We start from the raw sequence: 16,657 nt of genomic DNA, 5'->3' as shown, positions 1-16,657 counted from the left end.
CAGGGTTGGAGGAGGTATCGGTCGGTGCTTGGCTGGGGGGAGTGGGGTGAGTTATTGGTCGGCTGGTATTGAGGTGTTGTATTCTTTCCTCTTGTTATTTCCTTTAGCACCATTATTATTGGTGGTAGCAGTAGTGATTTGTGTTATACCTTAGTTACTAAACTGTTCTTATCTCAACCCATGTGAGTTGCATTTTTTTCGATTCTCCTCTCTGTCCCTCCAGGAGTAGGGGGAGGGCAAGAAGGGGGGGGGGGAGTGAGCGAACGAAGTTTGTGGTTGGGTTTAAACCACGACAGGGTGGAACGAGAGGAATAGGTATTCTTAGTAAAAAGAAATAGAACACAATTAGTTTATGAAGGTAAAAATAAACCCACCGTATAATTCTTGAGTATTTTGTCTCTTAAACTGTTCTGGATGCTGCAGTGGAGAAATTCACACTGCCATGGGGAAGCAGTCCTGAATAGGATGGCAATGAAGATCATCCTATAAAAGCAATCTGGTTTAATCCCAGAGACTATTACTGGTTCTTGAAGATTAACTACTTACTTGAGAAACACCAAGGTTCCTAAGGCCTTTCATAACATACTAAAAATTAGCCTTTGCTATTTTGTGACATTAATAATAGCATTAATTACCTATTTGGTACTTCTTGTTGTCTTCTGTTTGTTTGTTTTAGAGGCTTTGTTTGAAGAGAATGGAAGTGCTATTCTTTGTGTTGCTTCTTACTTCGTAATACTTTTCCTCTCTCTATACCTCAGAGGGGCCTTTCCAGAAAGCAGAAGTGCTATATGTGAAAGCTTTTATACAGTGAAATAATAGATGGAATGAAAATGCTGCTTTTTATTTATGTTAATACTGAGTCATACAAATGCTGCCTTTTTTCTTTTTTTTTTCTTTTTTTCTTTTTTTTTTTTTTTTTGGTAAATTAATGTGTGCTCTGTACATAGCTGACAGAAGAAGCCAGTGTTATAACTGCTAGTGTGACCTCACAGGATATTGTCCTTTTCAGTAGATCCTAATGTAATAGATGACATGCATAACCATTTTGGATAAATTTGTTCACATTCTGCTAACACCTTATGACTCTTAATGTGTTTCTAAATAATATATTCTAGGCTCAGACTGTCTTTTACATAAACTGTTGTAATTACCTATGTCAATTCTAGAACTAAGGAAATAAAGACTATTCCACTGTTCTCCTAGTGAAACTTGAAGTGCCATCCTTAATATCTGTGGACATTGGTAGCCTCTTAACATTTCAAACATTAAGAGGTGAGACACTGGAACAGGTTGCCCAGCAAAGTTATGGCTGCCCCATCGCTGGAAGTGTTCAAAGCCAGGCTGGATGGGGCTTAGATCACCCTGGTCTAGTGGAAGGTGCCCTTGCCCATTGCAGGGGGTGTGGAACCAGATGATCTGTAAGGTCCCTTCCAACCCAGGCCATTATGTAATTTCTGGATAAAGACCTGTGAAGGAATATGATTAAATAGTTTTTTAAAGTGTGGTTTTATTAGGAAAAACATAAGCAAAAAGTTACTTAGAACTGATCTGTTTGTCTAAGCAGTCATTAAAAACATTAATTCAGTAGGATAAGGGTGTAATGAGTCTTACAAGTTTTTCTCATCACCCTTCCTACTGCACTTCCCACTGAGTTGCATGCATCACTTATTTTGATTTTAGGTGTATGGACTCTTTTCCAGGATAAACTGTGCCTGTTACCTTTAAACTGCCTCTTCCCCTGGCACCCTGCCTTACACCCACAACTAATGTCCCTTCCCCTTGTAACCATCCTGATTTCTGTGACGGTTTGCTTGGAATACTTAAAAGAAGTTCATGCTGTGATGTAAAATGCTCAGACACATTAACTCAGAATTTTGAAACAGATAACAGATGTAGGTACATGTTGTTAAAAATAAATATTAAGGTTATAAAAATGTGTTTAAATAGCTCGCATCGCCTTTCAGCATGTCAATTGCTAATAAACATTTTTCTATTTCCCCTTTTTTCCAGCTTGATCCAAGGATCATCCAACCCTTTCTGGCAGAATGTCGCCAAACTATCGCCAAACTAGATAATCAGAACATGAAGGCTATTAAAGGCCTCGAGGATAGGCTCTATGCATTAGACCAGATGATAGCAAGCTGCAGCAGACTGGTGAATGAACAAAAAGAACTTGCTCAGGTAATACACATTTGTGTGTGCAACATTGGAAAATAGCAGATTTTGGATATGTGTATGTTGATTGCAATGAAACAGTTGCATGTCTTAATGCAAGAGTTTTCAACGTAATAGAGTGGAGGTGCTCATAAAGGTGCTATAGTCATAATAATTTGACATTTAAATATTGGTAGTTTTTACTCCCTGTAGTTGTGTTTTCAGCTCATAATTCCAGCTACAATATTAATGTAAATATTTTTAAAAAATATCTAGCTAGCTGAAAATGCAACACAGTTGTGGACAGCACTGGAACTTTAAATTTAGGGCTTATAGTTATGTCACTTTGTCTATGTTGGAGAAAAAGTCATTCTACAAAATAAAAATGTCTTACTTAAAATATCCTACACTTAATGCACTAAGAACATGCAGAGCTGTAGTTCTCAGCAACTTTGTCAAGTGCATATTAAGATGTGTATTTTTATAGTTAGAATATTTCTGATGACATTCTCTTGGTTATATGAAATCTGTTTCGTTCCAATTCTTTCAATAAACATTTTCATAAAAGCACCAGTATAAATTTGCTGGCTTCTGAGATACCTCAGTATATGGTGTTGTTTCTGTAGTAGGAAACATCTGAGTGGGGTTTTTCTGTTTTTTTTTTTTTTGTTTGTTTGCTTGCTTTTGTTGTTGTTCGGGTTTTTTCTGTGGGTGTTTTTGTGTTCGGGGTTTTTTTAGAAATTTAAGTTTCCTCTGGATGAGTAAGAAAAAAAAAATCGTACAGTTTTACTTTACATCAAATGTTCCAGCAGAGAACTGTTTGTGTTCATAAAGAATAAAGTGAAGGTATTTTATAGAACAAGGGTTAGGAGTGTCTCAGTGTAATTCCATTGGCAGTATTTGTACTGGAAGCTGTAGGCAGGCTTCTTTTCCCCAGGCCAGAAAAAGCTGATGTTCTGTCCAGAATTTGAGTTGACTTTCTACTCCAACCTCAGTTTCATTATTAAATTTTAAACCAGGCTGATTCCACGGAACAAGTAATTTGCTGCTAGAAGATCTTACTGTTAATTTGCTTGTTCCTGGGCCTGTCTTAAGAGTTCTCTTGCTTTCAGTCAGCCTTTGCAATTAACTGACCATTAAACAGCTTTTTATATTAAAATTACATCTTGAGTTGTGTAGTTTATGAGTTGATCCCCCCCACCCCAGCATTTAATTTAGAAAGCTGCTTTGTTAAATTAACAAAAAGATATTTTGTCTGTGGAAACAGGAGTTTGTTACATGAGTATATAGAGTTATGGTCAGTAGGTGGCGGTATGTAGTAAGAGTATACCTCTAGAAATTTGGAGACTAATCTTTCAGTGTGATTCTGCCCAATAGTTTCTCCTTTTTAACGTATTCTTGTGCTTTGTTTCATTTATTATTTCTAATTTTGCTATTCGTAGTGTAGCATTTCAAAACATTCCATTACATTCAAACGCATCTCCATCAATTATATTCATAGAAGTTATGTTTTAAGAGTGCTGGCAAACGCTGTTGCAGGGCCACTCTTCATAATCTTTGAGAAGTTGAGGAGATAGGGGGATGTCCTAGGAGAATGGAAGAAGGTAAATGTCACACCTGTCTACAAGAAGGGTCACCTGCATTTTCCTCAAAGGAGGATCCAGGCAATTACAGATCTATCAGTCTTCAGTCCTTGTGCATGTTATGGATTGAATCACTGTGGGAGCTATCACAAGTCAAATGAAGCACACGATTGTGAAAAGCCAGCACATATTCACCAGGGACAAATGGTGCTTGACAAACCTGATCACCTTCTAGGGCAAAGCAGTCTACTTAATTGATGTGGGGCAAGCAATGGGCATTGTCTACCTGGATGTCTCCAAGGCTTTCAGTACTGTTTCCCACAGCCTCCTCCTAGAGAAACTGACACGTTATGGTCTAGACTAGTAGGATCCCTTAAGGAACAATATTGGGCCAGTGCTGTTTAATATCAGAATCATAGAATCATAGAATAGTTAGGGTTGGAAAGGACCTCAAGATCATCTAGTTCCAAACCCCCTGCCATGGGCAGGGACACCTCACACTAAACCATCCCACACAAGGCTTCATCCATCCTGGCCTTGAACACCGCCAGGGATGGAGCACTCACAGTCTCCCTGGGCAACCCATTCCAGTGTCTCACCACCCTAACAGGAAAGAATTTCCTCCTTATATCCAATCTAAACTTCCCCTGTTTAAGTTTTAACCCGTTACCCCTTGTCTTGTCACTACAGTCCCTGACAAAGAGTCCCTCCCCAGCATCCCTATAGGCCTCCTTCAGGTACTGGAAGGCTGCTATTAGGTCTCCACGCAGCCTTCTCTTCTCCAGGCTGAACAGCCCCAACTTCCTCAGCCTGTCTTCATACGGGAGGTGCTCCAGTCCCCTGATCATCCTCATGGCCCTCGTCTGGACTTGTTCCAGCAGTTCCATGTCCTTTTTATGTTGAGGATACCAGAACTGCACACAATACTCCAGGTGAGGTCTCACAAGATGTCCTGTCTAAAGGCAGGACAGCAGCAGAACAAAATTTTTTTAAAAGGTCCATTTATAAAGTTCTGGAAGCTTTATTATTAGTTACATTATATGCAGTTAATTATTCCACATTTTGATTATACAGACATTTGTTTTTATATGGTGGTTTGCTATTCCATGACTACTTCATCCTCTTGCATATTTTAGCCATACTCAATTCAACAGTCCTACTGTTTGAGCGAAGTCGCTAAAGACTATTACAATAAAATTAATTTAGTCTTTCATCACTTCATTGTTGGCTAAAGAATGACAATTGTGAGACTGTCTAGAACAGTAACTAGCAAGAGAGATTAAATTAGTAACAATTTTGCCTTCTATATAGACATGAACATGTATAAGAAAAATATATGTAAGAAAATTTTGAAAACTCTTACCACTCTTTCAGGCAAGTTGTTAGATCCCTTTCCTTGTTCATAAAGCACAACTCAGTTATAGATATCCCCAGCAATTTTCATCTTGATAAATGGTCTGGCAGGTGGGATCAAGTGTACCCTGACCAAGCTTGCCAGTGAAACCAAACTGAGTGGGGAAGTGGGCACTTTGGAATGGGGAGTCACCCTGCAGAATGACCTGGGTAGGGTGAAAGAATGAGTTAACAAGAACCTAATGAGGTTCAAAAAGGACAAGTGTATGGTCTTGCACCTGGATAAACAGAATCCAGTAGTGCAGCATGGGCTGGGATCTACCTGGTTGGGGATCAGCTTTGTGGAAAGGGACCTGGAAGTCCTGGTGGACAGGCAGCTCAGTATGAGTGAACAGCATGCAGCAGAGAGAGTGACCAAGATGCTGGTTTGCATCAAGAAGAGCATCAGTAGCAGAGATAAAGATGTCACTGTCCCACTCTGCTCAGCTCTTGTCAAGCCACACCGGGAATGCTGTGTTCAGTTTTGGTCCCTGCTGTACAAAAAAGGGATGATCAAAGGACTGGGAAGCTGGCTGTATAAAGGCTGAGAGAGCACTAACAAGGTCTGTTCAGCCTAGAGGAAAGAATGCTCAGGGGAGAACTTACCACCGTGTTTCTGTGCTTAAAAGGTGATTATGAAGAAGATGGAGACTCCCTTTTTACAAGGTGTCACATGGAAAAGATGAGAGATAGTGGGTGTAAGTTACTCCTGGGGAGATTTCAGTTGGACAGGGAAGGTGAATTCCCCGGTATTGGACACTATCTAGAACAGAGGGCCATATAGTTTGGGTCATGCTTTGCCAAGAAAGGTTGGACCAGATAATACTTGATGTCCCTTCCAAACCTGGTATTCTATGATTATCAACTCTATTAAACATACTTCAAAAACAACTGGTTGGCAGATGGCATTCTTGATTCTGGGCTTGTTCTCTTTCACTTAAAGTTTTGGGGAAAGGACTTTGTCACTGTCATATTCTATACTTTCATTTTCTTCCTGCTTGTTGTTACATTAAAGAAAACCTTATATTCTAGTATATATAGTGATCCAGGGTTGTCTCAGCTGCTTATTATATTGTGTGAACTTCAGTATAAAATGTTTTTAAATGTTTCTTTTATTGCTGCTTCTTGGATTTGGAAATAAGTCTTTGGGGAAAATCCATGAAGGCAATTATCGTACCTGTTTTTCAGAATCCTTCTTAGTTTGACTGTGATGCTCATGTCATCTGATCAGGGCTGGAAAGGCAAGAACTTGTGAGAACAATTGATTATTTAGATCCTGGATTTCTCCACAATTTATTGGTGCTTTTTTAGTTTAAATTTTAATCAGTCCATAGATACAGAAATGGCAAAAGATTCCCAAATTTACGAATAGCCTCTTGGAACTGGGAGTAAAGCTGGAAGGGATTTTCTAGCTCACAGCCTTCTGTTATGTGTAACTTCAGGCTCTGTGCCATGTGCTTCTTTTAGAAAGCTTACTGAGCTGCTATTTAAAAGCAATTATTTTCTTGACGTCTACTTTTGTTACGAAGTTGTATAGAACCTGATTGTCCTAATGTTTATAAACATCTGTTAATCTCAGATATGAAGATATTCTTGGCTAGTTCAAACCTATATGATCTCATGTCTATACGCCTTTCATTTTGGTGCTCAGCAATTCCCTAATGAATATCACAGCATGGTTTTTTTGGTGTCTTTATAGTCCTTCACTAGACAGCCCAAGTTCTTTTGATGTAGCTGTCCTGTTCTTAATAACATAATTCCCACCTTCTGTGGTTTCTGTTCACTTGGCTTGGGTAATACATACAGTTAAAAAGTTTGCAGCCTCCTTTTGTTTCCCAAAGGATCCTCACTCATTCAGTACGTAAGTTGCTCAGAGTTCAGTAAGCAATTCACTCTTCAGTACTCTCTTCAGTGTTCAGTATGCATCTTCCTTTTATTTCACTGTACTTAATACACTTGTTTGATATGTTGGTTTCTGTGCTGTTCTCACTAGGATATAATTATGTATTGCAGGCTTTGCAAATGTGTTTTCCACATCTTGTAACAACATTGTTTTACATTCAGTATCAAATCAATGATGGTGATTTCATTTTACTGCAGTTGTATGTATGGTATATATATGGTTCTTGTCAATTTCAGCTTTAGAAAGAAGCACTTAAAGCTATTTTCTGGTTTTGAATTCTTTACTAAGAAAACACAGGCTTAATAAACAAGTTTGTAGAACTACAAGTGTAGTGACTACTGTGATGCTCAGGCGACGTGTCAGAGACTTGATATGAAGTCCTTGCCTAAAGGACCACCCAGTTTCCAGCAGTCAGTAGCCTGGCACAGCAGTTATACCAGCAGCCCCCTGTCTTCACCATCACTTCTGTGTGTCTTTATATATGTCACTTACTGTAAACAAGTCTTAAATGGCTGATTATGTCAGGCAGCCCATCTCCCCTGTTTTGCCTCTCACTTACAAGCCACAACAGATAATTCTTAGCAATGCCCAACACCTGTGTGCAAATAAGATGTCTAGCTGTGATCTTGGCTTTTAAAAAGAATTGGTTTCATGTGTGAATTTCTGTATGCAAGAGGCGTAACATCAATTTAGAGTATATTCGGTACTATTGTGGGCTAAAGAATACGTCTTGCATATGCCAGCAGTCAACAGGCTGGTTATTGACAGAAATTAGAACAGTGGTTAATCCCCTCTATCCTAGTAGCTGCTTTTCTGCTTCATTAACTTTTGTTGTCTTTTACAGGGGTTGGTTAGTTGTGTATAGTTTTTACAGGGTTGTGTTGATAACTGGGAGGGAATTATCAGATAACATTTATTTGGACTGGATTATAGAACAAAAAGAAAGCAACTTTGACACTTGTCTATGTAACATTCTGTTATACTTCTCAATGATTACAGTAAGTTTATTGAAATGCTTACATCCTTATGGAGAAGATAGATCACTTCTGTACTTGTTGAATGTCATAGAGCTTGTATAAAAAACGTGTCTTTCTTACTCTAGGGATTTTTGGCTAATCAGAAGAGAGCTGAGAACTTGAAAGATCCTTCTGTGCTGCCTGATCTGTGTTTGAGTCATGCAAATCAGCTGATGATTATGTTAACTAATCACAGAAAACTGTTGGATATTAAACAGAAATGTACCACTGCCAAACAGGAGCTTGCAAATAATCTACAAGTCAGACTGAAGTAAGTTGCAACTTTTCCACTTTATATTGCTTGCACTTGCATCAAGACTGTTTAAAGAATGCGTGTCTTAAGAAAATCTTTGGTAATGAATACAGTTTTGCTTAGTGGAAGAGAAAATAAAAGTTGGATAGCTTCAGTTTGTATATGAAGTTATTTGTAAGTGTGAAACAAAATACTGTTTTAACAGAAACTTTTCTTAGAGTTTTAATGGTCTTCATATCAATAAAACAATATCGAAGAACCTACAATCCCCTCTCCTCTCCTGAACCTCAGAAGTTGTTGGTATCTTATGTAGAATTTGATTGGCAATTATATTGATGTTTGCAAAGGATTATAATAAGCATAAATGAAGCACTCTTCAGTAGGTTGTGATTACATCAAGGCAGAAAAACGTGCTGATTTACTTGTAGTTTGTCAAAAAAATATTTTATTTAGTCACAGCCAGTAAAAATAGCAATTTTTCTTGTAAGCCTCTTTATAACACGGAAGGCAGTAAGTAGTCTGTATTGCTCAATGGGAAATGCATTTTTTCACACTACTAGAGTTACTAATTAAGCCTTAGATAATCTGTCATATCAGGTACATAGGAAAAGTATACAGAGTTTAATAATTGGGGGGGGGGGGGGGGAACCTTTGTTTACTCTGGCAGCTAACAATTAGAAAATGTGACCCTGTTACACTTGCGTGCTGGATATCCATCAAGAAGATGTTTTGGGTTTTCTTGAAGAGGCTGCAGTTTGTGTATGACGAGACAAGGTGCAGGAAAGTGTGAAGCAGAACCAGCAGTGCACTGGTGACAAAGATCCTGTTGTGTTTGTAAAATGAATTGCTTCTAGGTGAATCAAAATGTGAATTTGTCTTTCTTTCTTGCCTGTGCATCTGCTCTTAGCCCAGTGGAAAGATGACTGACTTTTTTCTAATGTTTTTCACTGTAGCAGATATTTAGGGGTAGTACATAGAACCTCAGTTGCCATAAATATCACTTTCATTTCCTGTATGTTGAATATTTGTGTAGTATACGCTTAATTCATGAGGTTTTAGAGGAAAATACTTGCATCCCTTTGTAAGGAATAAGCTAGTGAGATGTAAAGAGTGAATGCATAGAGGGCAGATCTGAAGAGAAGAATAAGGCATATAGGTACATACATATATATGTGTATATATATATATATATTGAAAAAAAGGAGCCCACACCAACAAAAAAACAGCACACCGAATAACCCACAACCAAAATCCCCCAAACACACACCGGGGGGAGGGGAGGGGCGGGAACAAAAAAAACCCCACCAACTGTTTTTTGGGTCAAACCAAAGGTTCTTCTAGCTAATATTCAGTTGCTGTTAGTAGTAGCAAATGATCATAATGGGAATCTACTAATGAGGTGAGACTATAAACTTAACTATAATAAATCTTCTTAGAGAATAATATCTGATCTAGAAGAAGCTCTTCTGGTTTTAATTTCTGATGGAGGTTTTCTTGCATGAGCTAGTCCAGCTTTTTGAATCCAGAGACTCTATTTTTTTGCAAATTTTGCAAGTTCTGCAACTGTATGTTCTATGGAAAATGTGCATCCCTTTGTGTTTTGAACTGGCACTTGTTGGCTTCATATAATGCCTTTTTTATATTTTTTACTACTTATTACTATGAGGAAGTCAACAGTACCCATCTTGTAGTTTCTCCATTAAGATATGTTTCAAGTTGCTTAACGTTGACTTATTTGTATTTATTGTTTTAATTCATTTCTGTCAACAAAAAACAATTATTTTGATAACTTGTGGCATATGTCTCCACTGGCAAAGTTACTGTAATGTTTCCCCTCAAACCTACCAGTGATCACCTTTTCAGTAGTTACCCTGTGACTGAGTTATGTTGGTGGCTGTGCTTGACGTTAATATATTGGTTATATCAAAAAGATAATTGAAGATGTGATTACAAGGTGTGAGAATTTGCATGTTACAGGTGCTGTTACTTGTAATGCATGAGTAGATGGTGTGAACTTCCCACTGTTATGATATCGCTTCTTGGACAATATTGCTACCTTTAATACGTCTTGCTAATGCTTTTCAGTAAGTACTTTTAAGATTTATAGACAAAAATTAGTCTCTTCTTTGCTCAGGTATTTACATTATCATTCCTCCCAGGGTTTTGTATGCCAAGAGCATTACTTGTCAAAAAAAATACGTTAACTCAAATGGTGGTAAGTGTTCATTTTTTGAGCACTGATGTGGATATCTTACTGTGAGAAATTAGCAGGGAACTGCAAGGTGACTGATGAATTCTGAATGCTTGACACTTCTAGATAGCCTCTTGTTGTCCTATGTAAATGATGTCATCGTTCAGTTCATCTGGACATGTTGCTAATCTTAGTGAAATTTAAATGCAGCAGAGGTGACTAAGTTGTTATCTACTTTTGTAGGTGGTGTTGTTTTGTAATGCTTCATGCTGACCAAGATGGAGAGAAACTACAGGCATTGCTTCGTCTTGTAACAGAGCTCCTAGAAAGGGTCAAGGTTGTAGAGGCTCTCAGTACTGTTCCTCAAATGTACTGCCTGGCTGTTGTTGAGGTTGTGAGGAGAAAAATGTTTATAAAACACTACAGGGAGGTAAGTAAGTAAAACCTCAGGACTAGGCCTTTGTGACAATGTATAAAGTAAAAATTAACTAAATATTTTCCCTTCCACAGTGGGCAGGTGCTTTAATAAAAGATGGAAAACACCTATATGAAGCTGAAAAGGCAAAAAGGGAATCTTTTGGTAAACTGTTCAGTAAGTACTTTTTTTCTGTGAAATCAGAATTGTGGTTAAGTATGACTTTTGTCTTTGTAGTTAAAATGCTTTTTTTTTCTGTGATAGCTTAAATACCTGTATAATTTTTTTTTACTTAAAAAGGAAATGCATGCAATGTGCCAGATGGTCCTATTATGGATGAAATATTTTTTATTGATTTTGCTATTAATCGAATTAATGAACTGTTCTTTATAGATTATCCAAAATACTGTGAAACCTGTAACTAGTTTAATGCTTGTCAATGATTTATGTCCAAATGCAGTTTCTGTTTGAACTTGCTCTGCGAGCTTCACTGTTCTTCAAAGTAACACTTTTAAAACCGTTACTGAATATTTGTGTGTTGCTGTGACTTGTACTACTTCAGGAAAAAAAAAAGCAAGAAAAGACCCACATCTGAATATTTTGACCAGAAGTTTTTAAAATAAAGCATAAATAAATAAACAAAAGTTGCTGGTAAAAAATCTGATTAACTTCTCTTTTTTTTCTGCAAAGTCTGCAATTTATGATCTGCATGGACAGCTAAAATAAGATAATTGAGCAAAAGGTTTTCAAACTTTTGGAAAAGAGATTAGCAAGATTACAATGAAAATTTGAATAAGGAGTTGAGGCTTTTGCAGGGGTGAACTTGAGCAAAAAGATGCTTCAGTGAAATGAGAAGTTCTGCCTGGATGGTGGGTTTCACATGAGGTTCTTGTGGTCACTTGCAATTTTTGGTTGTCAAGAAATTGCATAGTTAGTAATGCTGTCAAATTCGGTTCAGATGTTAGACTGCAGCAGCTTAATCATTTTCTCTTGAGGCATTGCTTGTATGTGGCATTTCTGTTTTTTAAGTAACTGTTTCCTTTACCCAGGGAAGTCTTTTCTAAGGAATCGTTTGTTTAGAGGACTTGACTCCTGGCCTCCATCCTTTTGTGTATGTAGTCAATATATTTTGTGGTTTTCTTAAATTCTTATGAACAGTATTTTCATAAATTAAAAAGTGAGGCTTGCTTCATTCCAGCTATACGCCTGTAACATTGCTCTGACACAGATGAACAAGCTGGGAGCTAGGGTTCCTTGCTATTTCAAGTGGCTTATGTCAACATTGGTTCATAACTTGCAGTGTGGTGGGAGAGGAAATGTCAACTTGATACTCCTTTTTAACAAGGAGCCTGTGGTATTGAGCAAAAAACGGCTGTTAATGATCAGTAAAATGAAGCCAAGAGGAATAATTTGATCATCTAATTCTGTCTTCTGAATAATAAAGCCATAAAATTAAGCCGATGGTAAAAGCAAATAAAAGGTTTTCATATTTTTCTTATAATCACCAGATTAGTGGAAGAGCATTTTTATCTCTTTATTGGCTGATCACATGAAGGGGTGAAAAAGTATAGCTGTAATCAAGCTTTGCCTGTTAACTTCAATTTCATACTTTGTAGCTAATTTAAGTAAGATAACTGTCCCTGATTCTTATGTTGCCATCTCACTTCGCATTAACAATATCAGCTTCTTGTTTGCACCTTTTTTCTTAAAAAAAAAAAAAAAAAAAAAAAAAAATTTGGAAAATAAAGTGTTACTCATTTCAGTGTTTGGAATACTGATCTGAATTAATACTTGACTGTTCAGTAGCACAAAAATAAAGTTTCAGTGCTATCTCTTATTCCTTAACTTTTAAGCATATCCTTAATGTTATTATGAAGCCTGGTAGTAGGGAGGAAGTTGGAGTACATGATGGTTGTAGTCCCTTCCAGCTGAAATACTCTGTCCATAGTGCCTTGGGCATCAGTAGAATAGAGTTAGTGACTATAAATGTAAATGACTGCGTTTTTAGGGGGCGGGGCCAGACATGTTTCTTTCAAAAAAAAGGGAGAAATCTTTTGAGAGAGATATATATTGGTTAACCGCCAAATTTTCTGTGTTATTAATGAAGCTATTTTAATCTTTCCTTGGTCATCTTGATATTGCTTGCTTAACAATATGTATATTATTTCATTTTAATACAGACACGAAAACCTCGCAGATTTGACAGTGAGCTTCCAGATATCTCATTAAGTGACTTGCAGTTTTTGCAGTCTTTTTGTCCTACAGAAGTACTGCCGTTACTCAGGTAAAGCACCTTTTTAAACTTTGTGTGGTACGGAAATAGCTTCCCCACCTAATAACACCCCCTTTGTTTCCCCTCTTCTCTGCCCCCCCAAGTTAATTATTCACGAGGAAAAGGCAGGGATATTTTTTGAACCGAAACCATTCTTAAGCAATGGTCTTCACTGACTTAATGCAGTTCCATATTATCTATATGCTTCATGTATTTAAGCTCAGGTAATTTTAACACATGCATTCTGTACTGAGATGTTAAAAGTTTTTGGGTGTTCCTGTCTGCCTCGTAGCTAAAACAAAAAGGAAAAAAAATTGTCAGATCAGAATTAGATTGATTTTTCCTCCCTCCCGTTTGCTCTTTGTTAAGTGGTATTCTGGAGCAAATAAAATAAATGTCTTTAGCTCAGACATCTCCTGTATTCACTTACTGCTTTGTCTCTGACAGGCTGATTTTATGAAAACTGTATTCTCTGAGTGCCTCTGCTGTGTATGGAAGTCCCATCATTTTGAGCAGAATCTCTGTTTCCAGGTTTACGTCCCGACAATGAGGCAGACATACAAATGTGGATAGGAAAGCTGCTGTTTTGTCTCTCAGCAACCTGACAGAATTAGTTTCTTACCTAGAACTTGGAGATGTCTTTCTAGAGAAGCTGACTGTTATGAGTGAGCTTTCAAACCTGTCAAATATCTTAAACCTGTAGCAGTCAGATGGAGAAATGCCTACCAAGGTAATGGGCAAGAAATGGGCAGTAGCAAGTTCTCCTTAAGGTCCTCTTTAGGAGGAGATTCGGCTGTCATTCTGACCACAATCAAATGCTGCATGTATCCATCATCCTTCTTCTAGAAGACACCTGCAGATAGAAATTTGCTGAGATTCCTTTCTTTTCTTTTAGTGCCAACACCATAATCCCACAAAGGATAAGATAAATCTAAAAGGAGGATTCTCTGCTGTCATCTGTGAGGTTCACTAGCACTGTCAGCCTGATACTTGTTAATTGGTGCTCAGTACAGGAGCTGAGTTTGCTGCATTTTTCACCTGTATTTTTTACTGGTGTTCTTTTTGATTCAGAATTCCTGGCCATCGTTATGGTATTGCTGCTGGAATAAGTATACAATAAGTATAGTGAGTTTAGTTAGCTTGACAGTGGATTTGATCATGGTACGGCTGATGTACCATTTTAATTTTTCTTGTTGTGCTCTGAGGCTTGCTCCTCAGTGATTGTGCAGGAAAAAGGTGAAAGCTATGCCTGACATTTGGTTTTGTGAGAATTTTCATACTTTCATGGGAAGTTTAGACTGAGTTCAGGAGGAAATTTGTCTTGCTATTTTCAGACTTACCAACTGGTTCAGTTGATCTGAATTGTAGTGATACAGCTTTCCACTTGATGGCAGTAGAGGTAGGAGTATGTCTCCTTACTCCTGGTTTCTGAGCTCAGGAGTACATTTGGTGGAAATATAGTGGTAGACTTGCAATTCAGGTGAGCAAAGCTGTCGTGCACCATAGTAGACACTGAGGCTCAGAAGAAACTTTAGAGCAGTACAGTTTTGGTGTTTTTATTTAACATCTAAAGAGCAAGCAATAGGCAAACTGAGACCCAGCACAGTCCTTTTCTATCAGCATCGAACCAGTAAGCTGAATAATTAAAATGATGCTTCCGTTTACTTACAGTGCTGCAGTTTTCTGGAATTATATGTTTGAGTAACTATTGAAATCTTAATTCTACAAAAATACTCTAGCACCACTTGCCCTGTATATTGAATAGAGAATGCAAAATACATTAAAGTATAATCTAGTTTTATTATGTTGTTAGTCTAAATGAACTCCTAATTCATGATTTCAGTGGAGCTATCGCTGAACAAATTAAAAATCGTGGATACATGAACTCTCAAGAAAAATTAAATAAATTTTGTGTTTCCAAAGGTTTAGAAAACTCGAAGTTGAAAGCTCATCTTGCAACACTTGCAATGTGATCACAACACATTAATCAGTCTTTTAATTTACATTACCTATCATTAAGATAAAATAGTGGAGAATTAATAGCTACTTCAGAGGAAGAGCTGTATTGGAGGTAATACAAAGGGAGAGAAGAATAGAGTCGTTTGCAAACATAAGTGCTTCAATTACAGATCTAATCAGTATCAATTCTCTTCTGTTACTGTGACTCTAGGTACTACTGGTAAATGTTTTCCTCAGAAGGAAAGACTGACATATTAGTTTCTTATCACTGTGTTTATCATTAGCTACTCTTTAAAAGCTTTCAGGTTCTTAATTTAAACCAGGTATACCAGGTAGTCTTAGTGGATTTTCCATGTAAAATAGATTAAATGAAGAAAGTACAAATCTTATACAGAGGGCAGCTTACTCTTGTTGCAGTATACACATAATAGTTTAATATGTTTGAATATTAGATCAACAATGTGGGAAAAAAATTAATCTTACTCTGTTTTCAAGGGTTCCCATACTTTGTGACTTTGAACCTCTTCACCAGCATGTACGTGCTCTACATAACCTGGTAAAGGCAGCACAGAGTTTGGATGAAATGTCACAAACTATTACAGACCTGCTGAATGAACAAAAGGTATTTTTTGGTTTTTTCTTTACCAAGAAAAGAGAATATTCTATGAAAAAGAGTAGAATAATTTTACAGTATTATTTTATTAACCACTTAAGGGAGAAACTTTGTTTTTCCAGATGTAAAGATTAGTTGGTCTCATAACTGCATAATAGTTTCCTTTTTAATCACACACTGAGAATTTTGGGGGTGCTGGTTGATGAGAAAATGAACATGAGCCGGCAGTGTGCGCTCGCAGCCCAGAAAGCCAACCGTATCCTGGGCTGCATCAAAAATAGTGTGACCAGCAGGTTGAACGAGGTGATCCTGCCCCTCTACTCTGCTCTTGTGAGACCTCACCTGGAGTATTGTGTGCAGTTCTGGTGTCCTCAACATAAAAAGGACATGGAACGGCTGGAACAAGTCCAGAGGAGGGCCACGAGGGTGATCAGGGGACTGGAGCACCTCCCGTATGAAGACAGGCTGAGGAAGTTGGGGCTGTTCAGCCTGGAGAAGAGAAGGCTGTGTGGGGACCTCATAAGCAGCCTTCCAGTATCTGAAGGGGGCCTATAGGGATGCTGGGGAGGGACTCTTTGTCAGGGACTGTAGTGACAGGACAAGGGGTAACGGGTTAAAACTTAAACAGGGGAAGTTTAGATTGGATATAAAGAGGAAATTCTTTCCTGTGAGGGTGGTGAGGCACTGGAATCGGTTACCCAGGGAGGTTGTGAGTGCTCCATCCCTGGAGGTGTTCAAGGCCAGGTTGGATGAAGCCTTGTGTTGGATGGTTTAGTGAGAGGTGTCCCTGTCCATGGCAGGGGGGTTGGAACTAGATGATCTTGAGGTCCTTTCCAACCCTAACCATTCTATGATTCTATGATTCTATAATTTTGAGCTCTTCAAGTGAGTCTGTCTAGAGAATAG

The 16,657-nt window shown here is 37.9% G+C and overlaps 1 protein-coding gene across 5 annotated transcripts in view; it reads left to right on the top strand.

Moving 5' to 3' along the window:
- Window positions 1-16,657, top strand: part of RB1CC1 (RB1 inducible coiled-coil 1) — a 76,468-nt gene that overhangs the window by 33,649 nt on the left and 26,162 nt on the right. For all 5 annotated transcript variants that reach the window (XM_065668255.1, XM_065668254.1, XM_065668253.1 and 2 more), the window contains 7 exons: window positions 2,011-2,181; window positions 8,135-8,319; window positions 10,736-10,922; window positions 11,003-11,084; window positions 11,957-12,018; window positions 13,088-13,191; window positions 15,634-15,760. In XM_065668255.1, the coding sequence (XP_065524327.1) occupies window positions 2,011-2,181; window positions 8,135-8,319; window positions 10,736-10,922; window positions 11,003-11,084; window positions 11,957-12,018; window positions 13,088-13,191; window positions 15,634-15,760 (918 nt within the window). The remainder of the gene's footprint in view (window positions 1-2,010; window positions 2,182-8,134; window positions 8,320-10,735; window positions 10,923-11,002; window positions 11,085-11,956; window positions 12,019-13,087; window positions 13,192-15,633; window positions 15,761-16,657) is intronic.

This window comes from Lathamus discolor, chromosome 2 (genome assembly GCF_037157495.1).
Source record: "Lathamus discolor isolate bLatDis1 chromosome 2, bLatDis1.hap1, whole genome shotgun sequence".
NCBI classification, from domain to species: Eukaryota; Metazoa; Chordata; class Aves; order Psittaciformes; family Psittacidae; genus Lathamus; species Lathamus discolor.
The sequence above is the reverse complement of the archived record's forward strand: the minus strand, read 5'-3'. Positions and strand labels throughout refer to the sequence as shown.